The sequence below is a fragment of the Phyllosticta capitalensis genome (genome assembly GCF_038381095.1).
Source record: "Phyllosticta capitalensis strain CBS 128856 chromosome Unknown BKA78scaffold_12, whole genome shotgun sequence".
In the NCBI taxonomy this organism is placed as follows: Eukaryota; Fungi; Ascomycota; class Dothideomycetes; order Botryosphaeriales; family Phyllostictaceae; genus Phyllosticta; species Phyllosticta capitalensis.
In genome coordinates, this window is record NW_027117450.1 from 917,086 (window position 1) to 937,444 (window position 20,359).

A 20,359-nucleotide genomic window follows, 5' to 3' on the forward strand; every position below is an offset into this window, starting at 1 on the left:
TGCATCTATCGCCGCAAACTGGCAGGGGGGGTTTTCAAAGGTCTCGTGCAAATACGTGGCAGGCGAGCACGCTTCAAGCATTGATGCCGCTCCAATAAGCCTTTTTTGCCCTGAGGCTATACCTGTACCTTGGGCCCTGGCAGTGCCCGTTGTGCCCGTGTTTTGGCACAGAGGAATGCGACGGAGATGACGATAGCGCACCGCTGAAAGTGTGACGGGAGGATACCAACGTCCCCAGGGAGTCATCATCATCCGAAGCCGACGACGCCAAGCGCCCGCTGGCTTGTAAACCTTGGGGACGACGTTGTTTTAGCTGAACAGGTCGAGGCAGCCGTGTCGTGGATGAGGTGCCGTCTCATTGGGCCATTTGCGGAGAGGCATCCGCCCTTTTCCTCGCTTCCAACAACGACAAAGAGCCGCGCCCCATGTCAGGCAAAGTCGAACCGGACGGGAGGCGGGAAGGATACATGCACGTAGCAAAGAAGATGAATTTTGGCAGGGCGCAGGTCGAGGCATGAGGATGAATGACGAACAAGATGATGGAAGGGTGTTGGAGCAAGCTGGGGGCTTAGCGTGGTAGCGTAGCGTCAGGCGAGGATCCTTGTCCCGTCAATTAGTCGTGGAGCTGCGAGCATTAGGCCTGCCGCTCAGCGGCCTTCTCGACTCTCTCTCTCTCCAATCCATCATTCTTTCTCTCACCGTTCGCCTTCTCCCATCCCTCGACCACCTCCGCCCGTGTACTTCTCCCGCCGTGCACAACTCAGTCTACACCTTGCCCCTCGATTCTCCCGGGCCTCAGTCTACCGGGATCCTCCACCATCCCTCTTGTACGCGACAATCCCCGAGATATTCGCGTTTTGCGGCCGCGAACCTGCCCTGTCTGCGCCATCTCTCCAATGCACCGTTGATATCGTGCCACGACGGCAACGCTCCGCCCCGGATTTCATCAGGCCGTCTTGAAAGAGTCGTGGCATCCTCAGTCCAGAGCTTTTCCCCCAGTGATTTCTCCTCTTCTCTCTCATGGTTGATGGCGAGGCCGAGGGGGGTCGTGGTTCGTCTTCCTTCCGTGCAGTCAACCACGCCCACCCGGGCGCTGTGAGCCCTTCAGACAGCGCGCAACCTCGCGCGCACCAGGCCAACACCATGCCCGGTGACATGTCTCCCAGTCATGACAACCCTCAGAGCTCCGATTCTTCTCACCACACCGCTTCGCATTCCTCCAATTCGCATCTGGTCGCCGAGCGGGACGCGCAGCAAACGCCCCCGGTCTCAACGACCGTCACGACCCAGCCTGTAGCGCCCTCGCAGTCTGAGTCGGCCACCATGGCCGCCTCGGAATCATCTCAACCGCCTGCAAAGGACGGCACTCCAGCAAGTGCCAGCGGCTACGGCACCCGCTCGCGGAACCTTCGTGGCACTGCCAGGCCCAATTATGCCGAGGACGTTGAAATGGATTTCGAAATGCCCGCTGCCGCCGCCGCCGCCAACGGTAGCAACGGAACCTCGTCCGAAAGAACCACTCGTAGTCCCGCCAGCGGCCTTGATGCAGCTCCATCCCCGGCTCCGAGCGCCAAGAGGGCCGCTGCGGCCACGAATGGAACTCCCGTCTCAGGTGCGGCCAGCAGAGATTCCTCGACGATACCCGGAACCTCTACTTTCAATGCAAACCCCAACGCGACCCCCGCAACCGCCCAGGGCAAGAAGCGCAAGGCTGGCGGCTCCAACGCAGCCAATTCCAACGTGGCGCCTGCGTCGGCCGCCCCATCAGCAACGGCCCCGAGACGCAAGGATGCCGTCGTGGCTGCAAACATGCGCCGCGAGACAAACATGATGACTTTTGAAAAATGCGGAAACCGTCTCAACGACAAGCAGCAACTGGAAGCCGACGACGGCACCATTTTGGCTGTTGATGGTAATTTTTCCTTGCCCACAGAAGCGCTTGAATTTGCGCAAAATACAAATCGTCAAATACTCATTACTAATTTCTTCGCAGATCATGTCTATTTGGTGTGTGAACCCCCGGGTGAGCCATACTATCTTTGTCGGATCATGGAGTTTTTGCACACAAACAACGAGCAGCCGAGTTCCCCAGTAGACTCTCTTAGAGTGAATTGGTACTATCGGCCTCGGGATGTGTTGCGCTACAACAATGATACGCGACTAGTCTACGGAACCATGCATTCCGACATTTGCCCGCTCGCCTCTCTGCGTGGGAAATGCAACATCAAACACCGCAGCGAAATAGACGATCTCGAAGAGTTTCGCAGACAAAAGGACTCTTTTTGGTTCAACCAAGTTTTTGATCGTTTTATCCATAGGTGGTATGACGTAATCCCTGTGGCGGCCGTCATCAATGTCCCGGAGAAGGTGAAGAAGGCGCTAGACGAGAGATGGAAGTTTGTCGTAGTGGAAACAAGCCGGGTCAAGGAACTAACCAGCGCTGTGAAAACGTGCAAGCGATGCTCCGGCTACTGCGCTACGTGAGTTTGACGGCACGGCCTTGGGTGCTGCAGATCAGCTGACACGCTCTAGGAACGACTCTGTCGAGTGCGCGGTATGCCACAACACGTATCACATGAATTGTGTTCGGCCCCCACTACTGAAGAAGCCCTCTCGAGGATTCGCGTGGGCTTGCGGACCATGCGGAAGAGCTCAGGAAAGGAAACTCGAAGCGCGCCGGACCCCCATCATCGGTGAGGCCGGGCCTGCTCCAGAAGAGGAGGAGCAAGTCGACGAAGAGGAAGAAGATGCCGGCGGTTTGATCAACACCACTGCTCCCAGCCCAAGCGGTTCCGATGCTCCCGTCGACGACCATCCTGCAACGCAGGCTGAGATTGCACTGGCAAAAATGTGGCCCATGCGCTACCTTGGCATACATTGCCGGGTCGAGGACGCCCTGCAGTACGACGACCGAGCCATCTACCCTCGCGCCAGCTCGCGCCTAGGCCCACGACATCAAGCAAACGTGAACGTTTGGCACGGACGACCCGTTGAGCTTGTCAAGCCATCTGAGGCCAGGAAGCGATTCAAGGCGCCCGGCCACAAAAAAGACAACAAAGCGAAAGAGTCGGCGCAGGCCGTAGAGGCAGAACGGGCCGACAAGGCAAAGAGGCCGAAATGGGTCCAGGATGAGCCGCCAGGATATGTGCGACGAGGAGAGGACTTTCCCAACGACGACCCGAGATGCACCGCAAAGACCATTTTCAAAATGCCAGAAGGAGGCGGTGATGATTCACCCGCTGACCGCGAAAAGCTGATTGACGATTACATACGCAAATCCGTGGACATTGGTGAGGGTTACGTCCAAGTTGCCGGGTACGACACCAACTTCCGTACAAAGGCGCTTGAGATTTTATATGCGCTCAACTACGATGTCGATGCAGCCTTGGAAGCTCTGAAGAAGCTCAATCGGAAGAAGGATTTGAAGAACCCGGAGCCAAACAAGGAAGAAAAGAAGCGATTCGAAGAGGGCGTTGCAAAGTACGGATCAGAGCTGCGAAACGTTCGACTTCACGTCCGCACCATGTCCCACGCCGATGTTGTCCGGTACTACTACATGTGGAAAAGGAGTCCCAGAGGAAGACAAGTCTGGGGCAACTTTGAAGGCCGAAAAGGAAAGAACCAAAAGCTCCTCGGTCCGGCCTCGAAACTCGTCGATGACATTGCCGATGACGTTGATGATTCCGCTTTCGATGTTCGCAAGGCCGAAAAGCTCAAGAAGACCTTTATCTGCAAGTTTTGCTCGACTAAAAAGTCTCGGCAGTGGCGCAGAGCCCCAGGTGTCGCACCTGGACAGACTGTACTTGCGGATGGGCGCAGCAAAGAAAAGGGCACGCACCTCATCCCGGGTCTATGCCAACGTTGTGCGCGGTTGTGGAGAAAGTATGCCATCAAGTACGAAGATGCTGAGGAGCTCATCAAGAAGATTTCAGCCACTGGCGGAAAGAAGTGGAGAAAACTGATTGACCAAGAGTTGATGGATGAAATCACGGCAGCGCAGAATGCACCTCCGGAACCGATCAAGAGCATTGAACCGGCAAACGATACGCTCCCACCACCCCAGACGGAACCGCCGCGAAAGAGGCAAAAGGGTGCAGCCGCTATCCCGGAGAGTGAGCTCGCACAACAGGCACCCGTCGAGCAACCAAAGAAAAAGGTTGCCCCTCCGCCGAAACCACCAACACCGCCGCCGCAGCCTGTGATGCCAAAGATGAGGGAGCTTCCATGCGCTGTCTGTCTGCAATTGGAGCCTCTCGGCGACCAGCGACTGGTATGTAAGGAGTGCCGGTTGACGGTTCACCGACAATGCTACGGCGTCACAGAATCTCGGTCAGGAAAGTGGGTTTGTGATCAATGCAAGAACGACAAGAAGGAAACCGTCTCATACGTACGTGTCGCCCAATCTGGCCGAGGGATCCGCACCACTAACTACTTTCAGACTTATGAATGTGTTATCTGTCCAATCAAAGAGACGGTCCAGGAATTGATCGAACCCCCCAAAGTCTCCCACAAAAAGAAGACCGACAAAGAGCGGGAAAAGGAGCGGCTCGAAAAAGAGCTGCGAGTTCAAAAGCTCAAGGAATACCAGCAGCAGCAACGTGACAGAGGCCGGCCTGAGCTTCCTCGCGAACCCCTCAAGAAGACTGCGGAGAATAACTGGGTTCACCTGCACTGCGCCGTTTGGACGCCTGAGCTCAAATTCACCAACCCCACAACCTACGAGCTTGTTGAAGGTGTTGGGACGCCGACGATCAAATACGACCAAGTGTGCAAGATTTGCAAGACGAACAAGGGGGCTTGTGTGTCTTGTCACCAATGCCACGCAAGCTTCCACGTCGGTTGCGCGCACTCTGCCGGCTACATCTTTGGCTTTGACATTACGCCCGTCAAGAGCTCAAGACGCGATGCTGTCCCGACTTTTACGCTTGGTCAAGAAACGGGCTCAATGGCGGCTGCAATTTGGTGCAAGGATCACACCCCCAAGACAATTGTGCATCCGCTCAACGAGGTCGTGGATGATTCGGGAATGACTGCGCTCCAGCTCTACGTGCAAAACTACAAGCACGCCGACCAGACCTTGACTGGAACGGCACGCAAGGCCAATCTTTTGGATCAATTTACCAAGAACATTCCCCCTCCTGCTGGCGCTCCGGTCAACCGGAGGACTTCAATTGTGCAATCTGGATCAAGGTCGGCCAGGACTTCGTCCGCTGGACTACCCAAGACGGAGGACCAGGACGCTGACGGACTTCGTGCGCCATCAGTTCTCAAGGACGACGTCAAATGCGAGCTTTGCGACATTGAAGTCTCGCCCAAATGGTGGAAAGTTCCAGAGGCTGATTCGATGACTTCTGGCTCCAGTCCTGATCTCCCAGTCAATACAATCGAGGCAGGCCAGACCCGTCAGTCGTCCACGAGCACTCCAGCGCCTCAGGAAGGGCCGCGGTTTCCGAACGGCATCATCAACATTGATTATCCACTAGAGGAGATATCAAGGGCAACGACACCCGCAAGTGGGATACCTGTCCCTCGTCCAGGCACATATCTGTGTAACAAATGTCACTGGAAGTGGAGGAATAAGCCGGAACTGCTCAGGCCTTCGCCCAAGGAACCCACTCCACCTCCGCAGCCGATCAGATCTCCTCCGCGAGCATTTCCACCACCAGCGCCGCCCTCGTGGCGCCCCATGCCGGGAACGGCCCCGCCGCCTCACCCAGGTCCTACCGCTCATCCAAGTGCGCCTCTCCCGCCGTGGACTAGTCACCCGCCGCCTCCACTTAATGGTGTCACCCATTCGCCTGTCCCAGGGCCCCATGGACCGCCGCTTCACCCCTACCATCCCGCAGTGGCTCAACATCATCCGCCGCCACCGCCACCGCCCAACGGCTACCCTCCTTATACTGTTCCTCCTGGGGTCGGCCCTCCTGGACCACAGGGGACAATTCGGTCTCCATACGCGCCTCCTACTGCTCCAACATCTTTGCATCACACAAGCTCTCCTATGATTGCCGGGTTGCCGAATGGCATTCACTCTCCTCACACCGGACCATATGGATCTCCTGCGCCGGGTCACATTCCGCCACCTCAGAGGCACACTGAGAGCCCGTTTCCTGGCTTGTACGGTGCCGCTCCTCACGGCCCACCCTCCCATGGAAGCCCGGGTCCTGGTCCTGTTCCGGCTGCAGTCACAGGACCAGGCTCGATGCAACACAGGCCGTCCACTCCACGCGATGGTCCCCTGGTGCAAAACGGAGCCAGCGGCGCAAGCGCGAGCCCGAACTTGCGCAACTTGCTTCACTAAGCTTGCCAATGTTCCCGCTGACTTTGTTATAGGGCAGGATTTTGATTAGTATTGTTGTTCTTGATGATCATGGCGCCGACATGGCGAATTACTGAGACGAATCAGACGAATGGCAGGATTTGACAGGTCAAATGGCAAAGCATTTCCTTGCCTCGTTTGGTCGAGAGTGCCCGTTTCGTTTGCGTTACTTTTCCGGGTTTCGGGAGTTGTCAAAGGCATGATACCAAGTCACAGTGGATTTGTACGTGGCATAGGAGGATGAGGGTGGTGGTTGTACAATAGTCTAAGTTATCAAACGCATGTCCCGCAGTATTGATGTGAGTGTTGCACTGTGATGAGGCTGGTGCTAGCAGCGGTACGGATACGGATCCAGCCGTTAGACGAGGCGCAGGCACTTGTGGGGTATCCCTGTCGTGAATTTTAGCGCGACAGGGTCACGTCGACGTCAGCCCTCGTCTCCCTCCACAATCAATCAATCCCAACCTCACCTTTCGCCAACATGACCATTGGACCGACCCTTCCACCTCACCTTCTCGCGAAGCGCAAGCGCGACGGCGACTATGAAGACTCTTCGTCTTCTGCGTCGTCCTCGCCGCCAAAGAACACTGCCAACAGATCGCGTTCCAGCTCGCCTGACGGCGGCGAAAAGCGCAGACGCGTCCTAGGCCCAGCACCACCGCCAGCGCCCCTCGATGAGATGCCTAAGACGGGTCCAAATGGATCTGAAAGCGACAGCGACAGCAGTAGCGACGACGACTTTGGACCTGCGCCTCCAACTGCTGCCGAAGCCGCAAAGGCAAGAACCAACCCACCTGATTATTTGCCTTGTTCTAACAACCTACCAGGCTCACGCCGCCAACCAGGCCAGCGACTACGGCCTTGTCCCCCGCGACGCGCCGCAAGAAGACACGAAGCAAAACCAACGCGACGAGTGGATGATGCTGCCGCCCGACGCCGACGGCCTGGCCTCCTCACGCATGGACCCAACCAAGCTGCGCGCGCGCGGCTTCCAATCCGGCCGCGCGGCACGAGCAGCCGGCAGCGGGAATACTGGCGGTGGTGACATGAGCACCTGGACCGAGACGCCGGAGCAGAAGCGCAAGAGGCTGGAGAACCAGGTCATGGGCGTCGCGGCGCCCGAGGGCAAGAGGTCCAAGGGGTCGGAGCGCGATGTTAAGAGCAAGCAGGATGAGGAGACGGCGAGACGGTTGAGGGAGAAGAATGTGAGTTTGCCGGTTCATGGGGTTGGGGCATGTGGGCTGACTGATTTGCAGGAAAAAGCGAGGGGACCGAGCCTCTTGGAGCAACACAAGGGCAAGGCCGGGAAAGAGGAAGAGGAGGATGACCCGAGCAAGAGGGCGTTTGATCGGGAGAAGGATATGGCTGTGTCTTCAAGAATGGGGCACAAGGAAAAGCAGCAGATGTTCAGCCGAATGAAGGACTTTGGCTCTCAGTTTTCGGGAGGAAAGTACCTGTAAGAGGGAGGAAATGTAGTCTTTTACCAGCCAGCAACGAAGAGCGGGAATACTGGTGGGGATTGCGAACTCCTGACGCCGAGCAACGTTGTCGTACAATGGCTCTGCGGGTATCCGAGTGGAAGAGCGACAGCTCACACAGATGCTACCAAAGTGGGTCGCAAAAGAAATGCCAATTGCAAGGCGGACTTGAATGCTCTTTATGCTTCCACAAGCTCAACTGTCCAAGTCCTTTGGCGTGCTGTCGTTCGAATGCTACTTGGACATACACGCCTGGACTTGGTACCAAATTTGAGCAGCATGGCAAGCATCTAAATCACCAAGCTCTAGAGTTGACATATGTCGCGTCACACAGGGAGTTTCTGCTACCTGCAGCAACACGTCATGATATCGCAGCAGCAATGTTGTGTAAAAAGCAAGCTTGATACCCAGGAATTTGATTCATCTGCCAGACCCCCAGACCTTGACGCTCGTCTGGCTCCGTTTGGGGCTAGTCATGAAACCGCAATGCGCCTGCCCCTGACTCGTGCGTGAGTTTGCAAGGACGACCAAACCCCGGATCAGCCGGTAGGCTTTAAGCCATCTCCCAGGTAGGGCAGAGGACGGGTTCCCTATGCTAGCGTCAACCACCCGGACACCATCATCGCTCGATGAATTCTGCAGATTGCTGCAAACGGCGCTGTCACGACGCATGGCCTGCACAACCTCTGCCAACCGCTTGCCGCTGTCGGCCCACTGAAAGATAGCAACTGTCGTCATGTGCAAGCAGCGGTGGAGCGTTCGCAAGGATTGTGCCTGTCGGGGAGCGGGTCCGCGCTTGCTCCACGCGCGCTGCTCAACGCGTGGGTCACGTATGGCGCGACTAGCACATGGCAGCTTCCTGGGACACTAGACTGGTACTTAAGCTCCCCAAGAGGTGCTCTTCGTTTGCTTCTCCTTCTCTCTCTCATCCTCTCCTCACTCTTCACTGTTCCACTCTTCGAAACAATCCATCAACTTCAATTTTCGAACCACCATTCTCAAGACCTTTCTCAACATGCCTTCCAACAACTCTGGTTCCAACTCCAACTCTGGCTCTGGCTCCGGCTCTGGCTACTCGTACACTAGTAGCGGAACCAACAGCCAGGTATGTCATCCTGATCAAGCTGCCCTCTCTCGGGGCGAATGTCTCCGGCCATCTTGCATACTGACATCAATTCTTTGGGCAGGGCAACCACTACTGCAGCCGTGACTACGGCTCGTCTGCTTCCAACCAGAACTCTTACCACTACTCCAACACGTAAGTATGCTGTCTCGCTTGCTGTGCGGCCGAATGAATCTGTTTCCCTCCCCTCCTCCACCGCCCCCTTACCCCAATCCACCCCCACGCCTTTTTCGGCCTTTGCTGACCACAACTCGCGTTTAAAGAGATGGCTCGTACTTACTACAGCAACCCCAACGGCTCTACCTACTACAACAATGGCCAGGGAGGCTCGACCTACACTCCTCCTTCTGGAAAGTAGACGTTCAGGGGCACAAATGGCCTCTCTACCGGCAGACACGATCTGACGACTGCGCCTGCGGCTTGGACGAGTACTGCGGGACTTGAGAATGTTTGCGAGACCGTTGTGTCTGTCTTTGCTGCTTGCGATTTCCGGGATTGGTTGACTTGCTGTCATGAAAGCTGAGATCACCATACGACTATCAATGGATTTTGATGATTTGAACCCGACTGCTTGCTATGTCCGTCGTGCTTTCCTGCGACTGCCGCCCTGTCCCGCCTTACCCCGCGGTCCCTTGGTCCGTGCCTGACTAGCCAGAACACGACTAGTCGCCGCTAGGACGCGTTCTCCAGATTTAGGCTCAGACCGGTTGGCGGAGTTGTGGGCTCTGGCATGCCACTGCCTGCTGCTGTACTACTTAAGGGTCGCTAAAGAATCTCTCTTTTTCTCCTACCTTGCACTTTGTTTTCCTGGTGAATCAAAGCATCAAACAACCCATCAATCCCAAGACTCAATTGTGCGAAAGAACCGTCCAACATGTCTGCCCCAAACAGCTCCACCAACCCGAACAGCTCCAACAATCCCAACAGCTCCTCCTCCAATCCCGACTTTGGGTCATACAGGGAGGCTGGCAGCGGAACTAATCCCAATAGCTCCAACAACCCCAACAGCTCCTCCTCCAATCCCAACTTTGGGTCATACAGGGAGGCTGGCAGCGGAACCAACAGCCTGGTAAGTTGTCTCCTGGCGAAGTCCTTCAGAGATCCAAGTATCGACTAACATGCAATGTGTGCGTGCGTGCGTGCAGGGCAACAAATGGACCAGCCGTGACTACGGCGACAGATACGGCCAGAAGGACAACTCGTACGACTATGACAACAAGTAAGTTTGTTCGAGATGGCCAGCTTGTCGTCAATCGTTGCGCTCCCATTCATTCTATTGTTCATTCGTTGTCATCTTTTGCCTCGAAACCTCTCTCTTTCTTTCTTTCCGACATCGGGATACTTGAGGAGAGGTTGGTTTGGATTGGTATTTGTTCCAAGTAGCACTGGCTTGATGCTGACTTCCTTCTGCGCGCACAGAGATGGTTCCAAGTTTGTCGCCAACCCCGATGGGAGCAAGTTCTACGACAAGGGCAATGGTTTTTCGAAGTTTACTCCCGCTCCTGCTTCCGAGGACCAGCCGGCCGACGCTTCTAAAGGAGCGTCGGGGCAAGAGAGGAAATGAGCAGGTACGAAGGTGGGCTCGACTTTTCGCTGCTGGTCCGATTTGCTGATGAGAATTCATGCAGGTAGGCTAGGGGGGCTTGGAATATTGGCTGTGTCCAGCACGACTCGCCGTGGCCCGTATCAGTGAGTCTCGCCCCGTGGGGTATCTGCCAACCCGGTCATGTTGCGACTGGGATGTCCTAGCTCATAGTTCAGGGGCTTCATGGCATCCCTGCTGAAAAGGTAGCTGCGGAGCGGGAGGCTGGAGGTCTTGGCATGCTTTTGTTGAAGAGCACTCGGGACAATGGTTTTGCTTGCCATCATTCTTCGTTATTCAGTCTGAGCAACACCTCAATTCACCCTTTGCGTAAACCCAATGAAGCTGGCCAACGGTCTCGTGGCTGGATTGCTTTCGAGCGCTCCATGTGATTCCACCTTATGGGAGCATTTTGAGTTTGCGAGTGGAGGCGGGGAGCGAAGAGAGGCTGGACGGAGAGAAAAGAAAGACTGGAACCACAACTGCGATTGGCCATCGTGAGAAATCTCACTTCCCCTCGTTATCAATTACTCTCCTGCCACCATGATTATTCGGGCTTTCAAACTGTCCTTTAACTCGTCTTTTCCCACAATGCCGACTCCACGACCAACACTTCCCAACACCATCCGCCCACCATGCCAGACTCCGCGACAAACGACAACAATCAGACCGCGCACAACCTCCAAACCCTCCTCCTGAACGTGGAATCGGTTTCCAGTTCGGCCTCGGCTGTGGGCAGAGAGTGCCGTCACTTTATGGGGCTTCTCCAGCAAGTGCTCGCCGGTCCCGGCGCAAGAGAGTTCATGGATGAGATGGGAGAGTCACTGAAGCGTCTCGTTGATGCCTTTGACGGCTACTCGTCGGCAGTCACTGATCATAGCGTTGCTTTTGCTGTGGCAGCAGAAGACGCAAAGAGGAAGATTGACGTGTTGAAGGAAGGTGGGCGGCAGGGGCAACAGAGGTGAGTGGGCAAGATGATTCCACTTTGCGACCCGTCTATGGTCTCTTTGTTTCCCTTCTCGCGCAGTGTTGGCACAGTGGGTGATGGAGGAAATTTCCACTGGTTTTCCTGATGCAGAGGAAGAGTCCATGCAGACGGGGAGCATTCAGGCACTTGCACTCGAGTGTGCGACGAAGCCGTAGTTGACGTCCAACGGTTCGGGAAAGATGGACACAGATGTACAAACGGACAGTTGCTAATTCACCTCCTCATTAGTGTCACCGAATCATCCTCATCTTCAATTCCACGCGCCAAAAAGCCGGTCGTCAAACTTCCTGCTTTGCGCATTCGCACCGCAGATACCCATCCGAGCAGTCCTTGCGCCTTCCCTTCCGAAGCGCCCCTCAACGCTCCTACCCATCTGCCACCTCCTCAAGCCCCTTCGACCGTCTACTACACACCTGAGTCTCGCTCTCGAAGTGTCTCCCCTGATCCTGATTGCGATCCACGGAAGATGCAGGTTTCTCGGACCATCTCTCCCGATCTCAATTGCGATTCACAGAACACGCAAGATGTCGACGGGGCCGTCTCCACACTGCAAGAAGACTTCAGGCAGGTGCGCCTGTCTAGCGCGCAGGGACAACTCGAGTCCTCGACCAACCCAGAGCGCGAGCCCAGACCCTCGCTGGCGCTGTCGCTGCCAAAAGCCGACTTCACGTTCCGCGCGCCCCCTTCCTCCTCCGGTTCTTCCTCACCCTCAACGAACCGCTCCCCCGCGTCTCCGCAGCGCAACCCGTTCCTCACGCCCCCCCTGCCCTCGCCCTCAACCGCTCCTTCGTCCCCATCTTCTCCCACGCGCCCTTCGTTTCACAACCTGCCTTACACCGTCGTGTCGCGCGGCGTCAACGCGCGCGGGAACCGTTGGGAGAAGCGCGATTATGGGCCCGGTGCGCCCAATCGAAATGCGTACCATTATTCAAATTCGGATGGGAGTTATTTTTACTCCAATTGGGACGGGAGTCGGTTTTGGAGGGGCAAGAATGGGAAGTCTTGGGTGCGAGAGGGCGAGATGGGGTGGCGGCGGCACCAGGTCTGATGCCGTGGAAGGAGCGATCGATGGTGATGATTTTGGAAAGTGGGGGAAGGCTTGGTGTTACTGGGGCCATCTTCTTGGACATAATTAATTGGTAATGGTTTCTTTGCGGAATTGATAGATTGACTACTTAAGCGGTTCGTACTGTGTTCCAAGTCCAATAGAAAAGTCGTGACACACGACCTACGACTACTGTGTCTCTTCTTGCTCCGAGTTGAGTAGTGTTCGATATTCAACGTCCATTGTCCAGACCCGCTGAATATCTGACTGGCCGCACGATCGGCTGCACGACCGGGGACTACAACAGAAAGAGGGTGGAGTCAGATAATCAAAAGGTGAAGCCAGGTGTTCAGACACCATGTCCAATGTTTGATGTTTTGCTCCGAAGGGGCTTGAATGCTCCCCATCCGCGTACGCTTTAACATGGAACCTTTCCACATATCCGCATGTGTTTGCGTCGCAACTTTCGCGACTGAAACTCGGTCCCCCAGCTTGTCGTATCTGCCGCTGTCAGTTGTAGCAGTGGTTTCCACGCTTCATGTTAGGATAAAAAAATGCAAGAATGATAGCGGCGTGATGAAAGGGGGTTAAAAACAGGGGAGGTAACAAGGGGAAAGGGGGTAAGTAAGTAAGGGGTAGAAGTTGGGGTCCAAAGTGGAAGTATAGCAAAAACAAAGGGTCTATACACATTTAACTGTCTTTAATTAAGTTTGTAACAGATTTAACAATCAAGGGGCTCAAAGAAGCGTGCCTAGGTCTATGCTAAAGTGTGGTTACTTTTAGTCATAGCACTTGTCCCTTTACCAAGTTCTCTATAAAGGGGAAGAGCTCAGGGGCTAGCATCTCTTTAAGAACAATCAATCTATAGTAGAGGGATAATCACGCAATGACTTTGCAATACATAAAGAGGTTTAAGGAAGGGATTTATAAGATGAGGAAATAGACCTTTCTACCACTAGTCTGATTTCTTTCCTTGTCTATATAAGTAACACTTCCCCGTATCCTTTTCTACTATTTCTTATTACATTTTGAAAGTTTTTACAGGTTCTACTCTATCGCGAAACTAGATGAGAAGTAAAGATGGTGGTTTGCCCTTTATGCTACCAAGAAAGTAAGGCAAATTCATATCAAAAATCATCTATCACCAAGGCAAAATGGGCTGATTGTGACTACTTAGCACCATCAACGCCGGCCCGAACTAGGGCGACTGGTAATCTGAAGACATACCAAGTCAACAATGACCAGTTGAATCAAGAGGACAAAAATCAAAACTCAGTGCACAGCCAGGATAGTCCGAGTCCAGAGGTCGAAATTACTTTTCCGAGCAGTGAAACTATTAGAAACAGCAGCTCTCCAAGCACATCGCTTAAGGGTCTGCCCACTCCACCAAACACAACTTCAGAGTTCAAGCCCCATGGACCCCTCGACACATACGAAATGGAAGACATAGTGCCGAGTGATATCTGCTTCTCCAAGCGTCATGGGGCATACAGAATTATTGCAAAGGGTCATGATGAGCAGTGGAACCGCTTATACCGTTTGCATTACTTTGAAAGGGACTTTTCTAAGGGGAATATTGGATACCGATTCAACAACAAAGACCGCAGCTGGGGATTCCTGAATCCAGATGGCCAGATTTACTGGCAGGATGGCCTCGGTGAAATTAAGAAGTGGTTACCAGCTGATTCAGAAGAGTGGAGGTGGCGGCCTGTCTCAAAAGGGGCTAAAGAAGAATGGAGAATTTTGAAGGGGGATGTGTCGCCAACTGTCTCTTGATTGCGCAGGAAATGGAAGAGAAAGAAGACGTCCATAATTCTCTTATACTCGGGACACGTTTCAGCTTGATGGCAAGGGGAGGGGAGAGAAATGTTTCTTGAAAGGGCGAGATAGGGGCTGAGACGGCCACAAAGGATTTTTGGATATTCGAGCAGTATTCTTGAACACGACTACTTGTGTCTCTCATCTACTCTAGTTGTTCCATTGACTTGGAGTTTCATTCGCCGGTTTTCCTCAATCAACCATAGCGGGTCAGGAAAAAAACTACTAACCGGCCAGGGCGTCGTCGCATGTCGTGGTACGCAAGCCCTTGATGACTCCTTGCAACCATACTTCAAGCAAATGGATTTTCTCTATCTTCTGGCACTATGAGCTTGAATGCTCCCTAGCCGCCCAGAATCTACCACAGCTGTATAGAAGTCTAGTTATTGGTGATTTCTTTCGTCGCACACTGTGAACAGAGGACTTCGTTTCAAAGCTCTCGCTCCGCACCATGTGCGACACAGGTTCAAAACTGTCGAAGCTTCTCCGCCGTTGAAAGTCCGACTGCGAGAACATAAGAAGCAGCGTAGATGTACCAGTTTGACTGTCTCAGTTCATTTGTCTCTTCCCCATTCTGGCCTATTCGGGCAGAGACTCATTGTTTTCATCGCATTGACTGACGCGCGACTGACTACTTAAGACAGGTTCCACGTCCCATTGGATCTTCAATTCGTCACTCGCTGTCTTCGCTTTCCGGCATTTCTACAGACATGGCGCCTCGTTCCGAAAAGAGTAAGGGTGTTCCCTACTCGCTGACTGTGGTCGGTCGATTGCTGACATTGCCTTTTCAGCGAAATCAAAGTCCGCACCACTCGACTCTCGCAACTTGAAAGTCGCAGTCGAGGCTCTCAATCCCTCTCAACTCGGTTCCATCAACGTGCAAAACATGTCAATCGGACGCATGAACCTGAACTTTGCCAGCGCAGAAACTGGCGAAACCAAGACGATCAATATCAGGTACGAAGCCCAAAAAGACTCAAGTGTTCAATGGTGCAAATCCAGCGCGCAGTCCGGACCGTCGAGCCCTTGAAGCCTCACAGGCTAACAGCCTCGCCAGCGGCAAGGTTCTGAACCCATCACCAGCGAACCCGCACGGTTCCCCTGCAAACCCTTCTGCCGAAAATCATGTTGGGGGCGTCTTTTGGAGGCCCGTGTACGGCACTTACACAGTCACCAGCAGTAGAGTGGACAAGGACGGCACGGTTGTGGATAGGTGCTTGTACCTGGAGAATAAGTACAAAGGCTATGAGGGAGCTCACTATCAACAAAAGGATAAGAGTTTCCACTTATTCAATCCTGATGGCAGTGGTGAAGATGGAAACGGGAAGATCTATGGAATCCCAGCAACAAAGCGCATGCCCCCACGGCCCCTTCCGAAGAAATAGGTGGCGCTCGAAATCTGTTTTCACGGGCTGGTAGCGCGAAAAACCACTGGTTGGTACCTTGTGGACTGCACGAGCGAATTTTTCCAAAGGCGACACAGGAGGTATCTTAAGGATTTGTTCAAAGCAGTTCGACAGCTCGACAAACCAACAGCGTTGAAAATCAGATATCTGGACGCCACGAGCGGATTGAGATGGTGTTTCCAGCTAGATTGAAAAGGAGCTTTGAACTTTAGAAACGAATAAAATTTTTTTTGCAATGATGCTCTTACAAGGCAGTATGAACGCGTTATGGCCCCTGGGATCCAACGATCGACTCCCCTGAAGTATCCCCTTATTTACCCCTTACCCCTCACCTCTGGCCCAAGTATCTGGTAAGTTACCGGATTACCCAGCTGACTGCCCAGTGAGTCAGTTGTATCGATTTGTTTCCAACACGGGAAGAATGATCAAGGATCCGGACAGTCCCTTTCCATTGCGAAAGATGGAAACCGTATCACACTTGGCCGCGAAGGAGATTTCAACTCCAGAGCGATGTATGACTTTTGAATGCTTCCTATGCACACACATCTCGACCTAACGATTTGAATATTAGCTGTGTGCCGCGCGACTTTGGCACCAAATCTCGTCGCTGGCCTTTCCTTCGTATACTACTGTGGCATTGCCTCCGCTATTTGTGCTTGTGGTTTTTCCATTGACCAAGCGGTCTTGAATTTCAAATCTTTACAACACCACCCACGTACACCAAAGCGACCCCTCGCAATGACGTAGACCGAACGTGATGACGCGACTGCGTACACGCGCGAGGGGTCGCCAATAGTCGCGCTATCGGTCCCGGTAGTCGCGTTGCAGCTGCTTGCAGCGCGATGATGTTGACCTCGCCGCTTTAAAGGCGGCTCAATGTTGAAGCTCCACCATCGAGCGCACAGTTTGCATCATGAGCTTGGGACAAGGGGAAAGCGATCGGCTCGTGTTGACATCGTTGGATCCCGTGGCACGCACAATGCGTACCGGGGCTGTGGACGAGCGACACAGCAAGGGCGGAAGGGGAGCTCATGATAGCGGCTGGACCTCTCACAACACCAATGAGGCGGCGCATGTGCTCGTTTACTTTCTTCCCGTAATGAGTATAAGAACGGTCGTTGTTTGTTGCCTTTTTGTTAACGTTTCGTCTTTAAACTTTGTTTGTGCCGCTCTCTCCGCTTTTGACGACACGGCGATCGAACGGAACGTTGACGGTCGGGTTTAAGAGCTGCGCCGATCCCCTCAACAAGAAGGCAAGACAGGCGCAGAAAGTTGTGTCCCGGATGCTTCGAAAGGACTGCTGCACGGTAGCAAAAATCGAAACGCACCTCAGCTATCAACATGCCCTATTATCCTCGCTACAACTCCTCCTATTTCTCCCATCGCAAAAAGGTAGGCGAGAAACCACAACCACGTGCCCGACGCTAACACCACGACCCACCAGCCCCAATACAAGGACAACACTATTCACCATGACAAGCGCTTCGGGGACTACAAAGTCGTCGGGCGGGGCACCAACGCCCAGGGGCGGAGCTGGGTGCGAAGGAAGTACTTAGAAGGAGAGTTCAAAGGGAAGATTGGCTTTGACTACCACGGGAAAGACGGAAGCTACTCGTACAACCATCCAGACGGCGGTCAGTACATGAATGATGGGAAAGGGGTAGCCAAGTACCGGGCCCCCGGCAAGCAAGCGTGGGTGGATTGTTCGAAGGGCCAGGAGAGTGGTAGGAGCGGAAAGAACGCAAGGAAAGTCGCAGGAAGAAGGAAGGAAGCCGTGTCGTTGTCAAGAAAGAAGAGGCAGACGTTGTTGTCAAGAAGGAAGAGGCGGCTTGATGTTGACATTCGGTGTCTCCATTTCCAGTGTGAAACGTTTTCGACGTTGAATGCTTTTTGCAGACTGTTCCTGTTCCTACATGACCGCAGCAAATTATCAACTTAAAACTAAATCCAAATTCCTCCCAACCCACCAGTCTTGCCTCGTCTACATGCGACTCTTCTTCCTGGACGCCCTCTCGCGCTCGTACGCCTTTGACTCGCGGCCCTCCTCGCCCTGGATCTCGGCCACAATGCGCTTGTACTTTGCCTCGTACGCGGCGTCGCGCTCCTTCTTCTCGCGCAGCTTCTCGCGGGCCACAAAGCTGGCGTCCTTGCGCAGCTCGCGGAGCGCCCCCTTCTTCTCGCGCTTGTACTCGGCCTTGAGCTTGGCCGCCTCGCGCCGCTCCTGGTCCGGGTCGTAGTGCTTGTTGGGGTTGAAGTCTTCCTCGAACTTGGGCACCGACGTCTTGATGGCGAGTGGTCGCCAGTTGTGCAGTGCTTGTGGCCGCCGCGCGAGGCGCGCTTGTGAGAGCAGGATGCGCAGGTGCTCGAGAGTCTTGGTGGGCTTGGGTTTCACGCGCTCGAGGGCGGCTTCCAGCGATGGGGTAAAGATTTCGGTAAACGCTGGCGACGAGGACCACAGGCTGGCCATGGTACCGACGTTGGTGAGGTAGGTCGAGGTGAGTGAGGTGGATGGGAGAGAAGCGTGCTTCAAAGCGAGCGTCGTGAAGCGGACGAGCTCGGGAATGTAGCGTTTGGAGAGGGCCTGGTACTTGAGCGAGAGCGTCGAGAGGTAGGTACCAGTCAGGAGATCCTCTGGGCCTTGCGGTGTTGTGAGCCCGAGCCAGCGGGCCATGATAGTAATGGCAGGCGTGACGACTTGGTGAAAGTGGTCCGAGGTCGGATAGATCGTCCCAATGGCCGTGAGAATCATCATGTCCTTAGAAGTGATGGCAGAGCTCTTGGACATGGCGCTCAAGTGTGCGCGGAATTGCTGAGCAATAGGGGTGGGAAAAGTGCGAGAAAGCGAATGGATATGACGTATCACTGTCTCGATCGGCGCCAATGGCAGTGCTGGTTTTTGCGACGCCATGTAGGAGATGTGGTCAACCAATGCCTTGCTAAAGCCCTCGATCTTTTCCCTGTTATCCGCACTTATTTGAGGATGATACAGCGCTCTTATCCTTTGAACGACCGTGGGAATGTCGGTGGCAGCGACGCCGTCGAGTACTTGGAGGAGTTCGGCATGAGTCTGTGGGCACGGATATGTGTAGGATAGCTTCTTCGCCCCTTGGTCACCCGCGGGCTTTCCCACAAACTCGACTTCTTCATCCTCGTCGCGCTGACGGAGTTGCTCTTCTTCCTCATCTTCCGAAGATTCCACATCGCTTGCGCTGGACACATCGTCCTCGTCAACGTCGGATCCACTGGCCACAAGATCTTCATCAATCTCGAAGTCGTCCTCGTCGTCAACGCCTTCTGGTCGCAAAGTGCCCAGGCGATGGTCCTGAAGTCCAAACCCGGCGGCATCGTCGTACTCGTCCACCTCCTCCTGTGGATCGACATCCATCTTTTCGGATTCCTCGTCATCGCTGCTGTCTTCTTCTCCCCTCATTCTCCTGAGACGTTTTTGCTCCAGTTCCTTCAACCGTGCCGCTTCCTCTTGAGCCTTTTCTTCATCCGACTTGACCTTGGTCGTAGGAGCAGCTCGCTTGTCAAGCTTCATCTCGCGCATCAATCTGTCGTACTCCTTGTCGGCCTTCTTCTTGTCCTCCTGGCTCATCATCTTGGCACGCTCCGGATCCATCGAACCAAGGCCACCGTTGGCCTCCTCCGGCTTGGGCGGCGGCGGTTTCTTGAACCGACCAAGTTCTGCAAGCATATCGAACATGCCCTCGTCGAGCTTCTCTCGCAAGTCTTCGTCGTCTTCCTTTTCTTGTTGACGCTCGTACTTGTGCAATTTTGACTTTGCAATGACCTCCTTCATGACCTCTGCCTTTGTCTTTTTCTTCTCCGGCTGCTCCTCATCTTCTTCTTGATCCTCTTCGCCATCATTCTCCCTTCTCCTCTTGGGCTTGCGCTCCACATCGGCCTCATCGTCACTGCCGCCCGCGAGACTGCCAGCGTCGAAATCGTCGCGCTCGCCGCCAAAGTCCAAGGGCATGCCGCCGTGGGTGAATTGCACCTCTTCCTCATCTGCGTCGTCTTCCAGGTTGAAAACGTTGCCCTTTTTGCGTGATCGTTCGCGGGTGAAACGCTCCAGCATCTTCTCCTCGGGGGTCATAGTCGGATCGTTTTCGCCAATACGCCTGTCGATGATTCCACCAGTCTTATTTCGCTTCTGCAATTCGGGAAGCAGCATCTTCCTCCTCTGTTATAATCGTCCGTTAGCGACACGTCCAGTCCCGAAATCCCAAGTGTTGTGCCTACCGTCTCTTCGCCCAAGCTTTTGGTAACACCCGGTCGCGCCACCGAAACCATGCCCTCCTTCGCATTCTTCTTGTGCAAGGTTGTAGATTGGAATTTTTCCGGTCGCGTTTTGGCCTTGATCTCAAAGGGGTTGAAGCTGTCGCGAATGCTTTCGAGCGCCTGGTTACGCTGCGCGCGCTTAGCGACATCCTTGCCGGCGCGCTTCTTTTCCTTTTTGGATTTTTGAGGGCCGGTGATGCCCTGTTCTCGGAGGGACGCCTTGAGGCGCTTGAGCTGGGATGGCGGCATGGTGTTCGGCCTGCGGAAATATAATTCGAAGCAGGGCTGGTGCGCGCGTGTGGAAAAGTCGGTTGAC

At 54.3% G+C, this 20,359-nt stretch overlaps 8 protein-coding genes across 8 annotated transcripts; 7 read left to right on the top strand and 1 right to left on the bottom strand.

Moving 5' to 3' along the window:
• Positions 1–685: 685 nt before the first annotated feature.
• Positions 686–6,611, top strand: BKA78DRAFT_326947 (uncharacterized protein). Its single transcript, XM_066889471.1, has 4 exons — positions 686–1,912; positions 1,994–2,480; positions 2,533–4,387; positions 4,439–6,611. The coding sequence occupies exons 1-4, from the start codon at positions 1,021–1,023 to the stop codon at positions 6,299–6,301; spliced, it is 5,097 nt and encodes a 1,698-aa protein (XP_066739250.1). The 5' UTR covers positions 686–1,020; the 3' UTR covers positions 6,302–6,611.
• Positions 6,612–6,767: 156 nt separating this feature from the next.
• Positions 6,768–7,947, top strand: BKA78DRAFT_53524 (uncharacterized protein). The gene is made up of 2 exons (XM_066893334.1): positions 6,768–7,097; positions 7,147–7,947. Exons 1-2 carry the CDS (start codon positions 6,801–6,803, stop codon positions 7,777–7,779), a joined length of 930 nt encoding a protein of 309 aa, XP_066739251.1. The 5' UTR covers positions 6,768–6,800; the 3' UTR covers positions 7,780–7,947.
• Positions 7,948–8,812: 865 nt separating this feature from the next.
• Positions 8,813–9,278, top strand: BKA78DRAFT_357182 (uncharacterized protein; the record flags this gene model as incomplete). The annotated part of the gene is made up of 3 exons (XM_066892176.1): positions 8,813–8,902; positions 8,985–9,055; positions 9,206–9,278. 3 exons carry the CDS (start codon positions 8,813–8,815, stop codon positions 9,276–9,278), a joined length of 234 nt encoding a protein of 77 aa, XP_066739252.1.
• Positions 9,279–9,794: 516 nt separating this feature from the next.
• On the top strand, positions 9,795–10,484 carry BKA78DRAFT_300034 (uncharacterized protein; the record flags this gene model as incomplete). The annotated part of the gene is made up of 3 exons (XM_066887139.1): positions 9,795–9,989; positions 10,066–10,139; positions 10,340–10,484. 3 exons carry the CDS (start codon positions 9,795–9,797, stop codon positions 10,482–10,484), a joined length of 414 nt encoding a protein of 137 aa, XP_066739253.1.
• A 653-nt stretch (positions 10,485–11,137) lies between these two features.
• BKA78DRAFT_347543 (uncharacterized protein) lies at positions 11,138–12,646 on the top strand (the record flags this gene model as incomplete). Its single annotated transcript, XM_066890563.1, has 2 exons — positions 11,138–11,463; positions 11,581–12,646. The coding sequence occupies 2 exons, from the start codon at positions 11,138–11,140 to the stop codon at positions 12,536–12,538; spliced, it is 1,284 nt and encodes a 427-aa protein (XP_066739254.1). The 3' UTR covers positions 12,539–12,646.
• A 969-nt stretch (positions 12,647–13,615) lies between these two features.
• On the top strand, positions 13,616–14,311 carry BKA78DRAFT_300036 (uncharacterized protein; the record flags this gene model as incomplete). Its single annotated transcript, XM_066887140.1, has 1 exon — positions 13,616–14,311. One exon carries the CDS (start codon positions 13,616–13,618, stop codon positions 14,309–14,311), a length of 696 nt encoding a protein of 231 aa, XP_066739255.1.
• Positions 14,312–15,063: 752 nt separating this feature from the next.
• Positions 15,064–15,738, top strand: BKA78DRAFT_300037 (uncharacterized protein; the record flags this gene model as incomplete). Its single annotated transcript, XM_066887141.1, has 3 exons — positions 15,064–15,085; positions 15,145–15,310; positions 15,363–15,738. The coding sequence occupies 3 exons, from the start codon at positions 15,064–15,066 to the stop codon at positions 15,736–15,738; spliced, it is 564 nt and encodes a 187-aa protein (XP_066739256.1).
• Positions 15,739–17,740: 2,002 nt separating this feature from the next.
• On the bottom strand, positions 17,741–20,292 carry BKA78DRAFT_258902 (nucleolar protein 14; the record flags this gene model as incomplete). Its single annotated transcript, XM_066885319.1, has 2 exons — positions 17,741–19,945; positions 20,005–20,292. 2 exons carry the CDS (start codon positions 20,290–20,292, stop codon positions 17,741–17,743), a joined length of 2,493 nt encoding a protein of 830 aa, XP_066739257.1.
• Between the last annotated feature and the right edge of the window lie 67 nt (positions 20,293–20,359).

Bases quoted from the DNA above. Each gene is read 5' to 3' on its own strand.
- BKA78DRAFT_53524 (XM_066893334.1), top strand. From the start codon at position 6,801: ATGACCATTGGACCGACCCTTCCACCTCACCTTCTCGCGAAGCGCAAG. The intron at 7,098-7,146 runs GCAAGAACCAAC...ACAACCTACCAG, and splicing joins CTGCTGCCGAAGCCGCAAAG to GCTCACGCCGCCAACCAGGC.
- BKA78DRAFT_326947 (XM_066889471.1), top strand. From the start codon at position 1,021: ATGGTTGATGGCGAGGCCGAGGGGGGTCGTGGTTCGTCTTCCTTCCGT. The intron at 2,481-2,532 runs GTGAGTTTGACG...GACACGCTCTAG, and splicing joins TGCTCCGGCTACTGCGCTAC to GAACGACTCTGTCGAGTGCG. The intron at 4,388-4,438 runs GTACGTGTCGCC...AACTACTTTCAG, and splicing joins AGAAGGAAACCGTCTCATAC to ACTTATGAATGTGTTATCTG.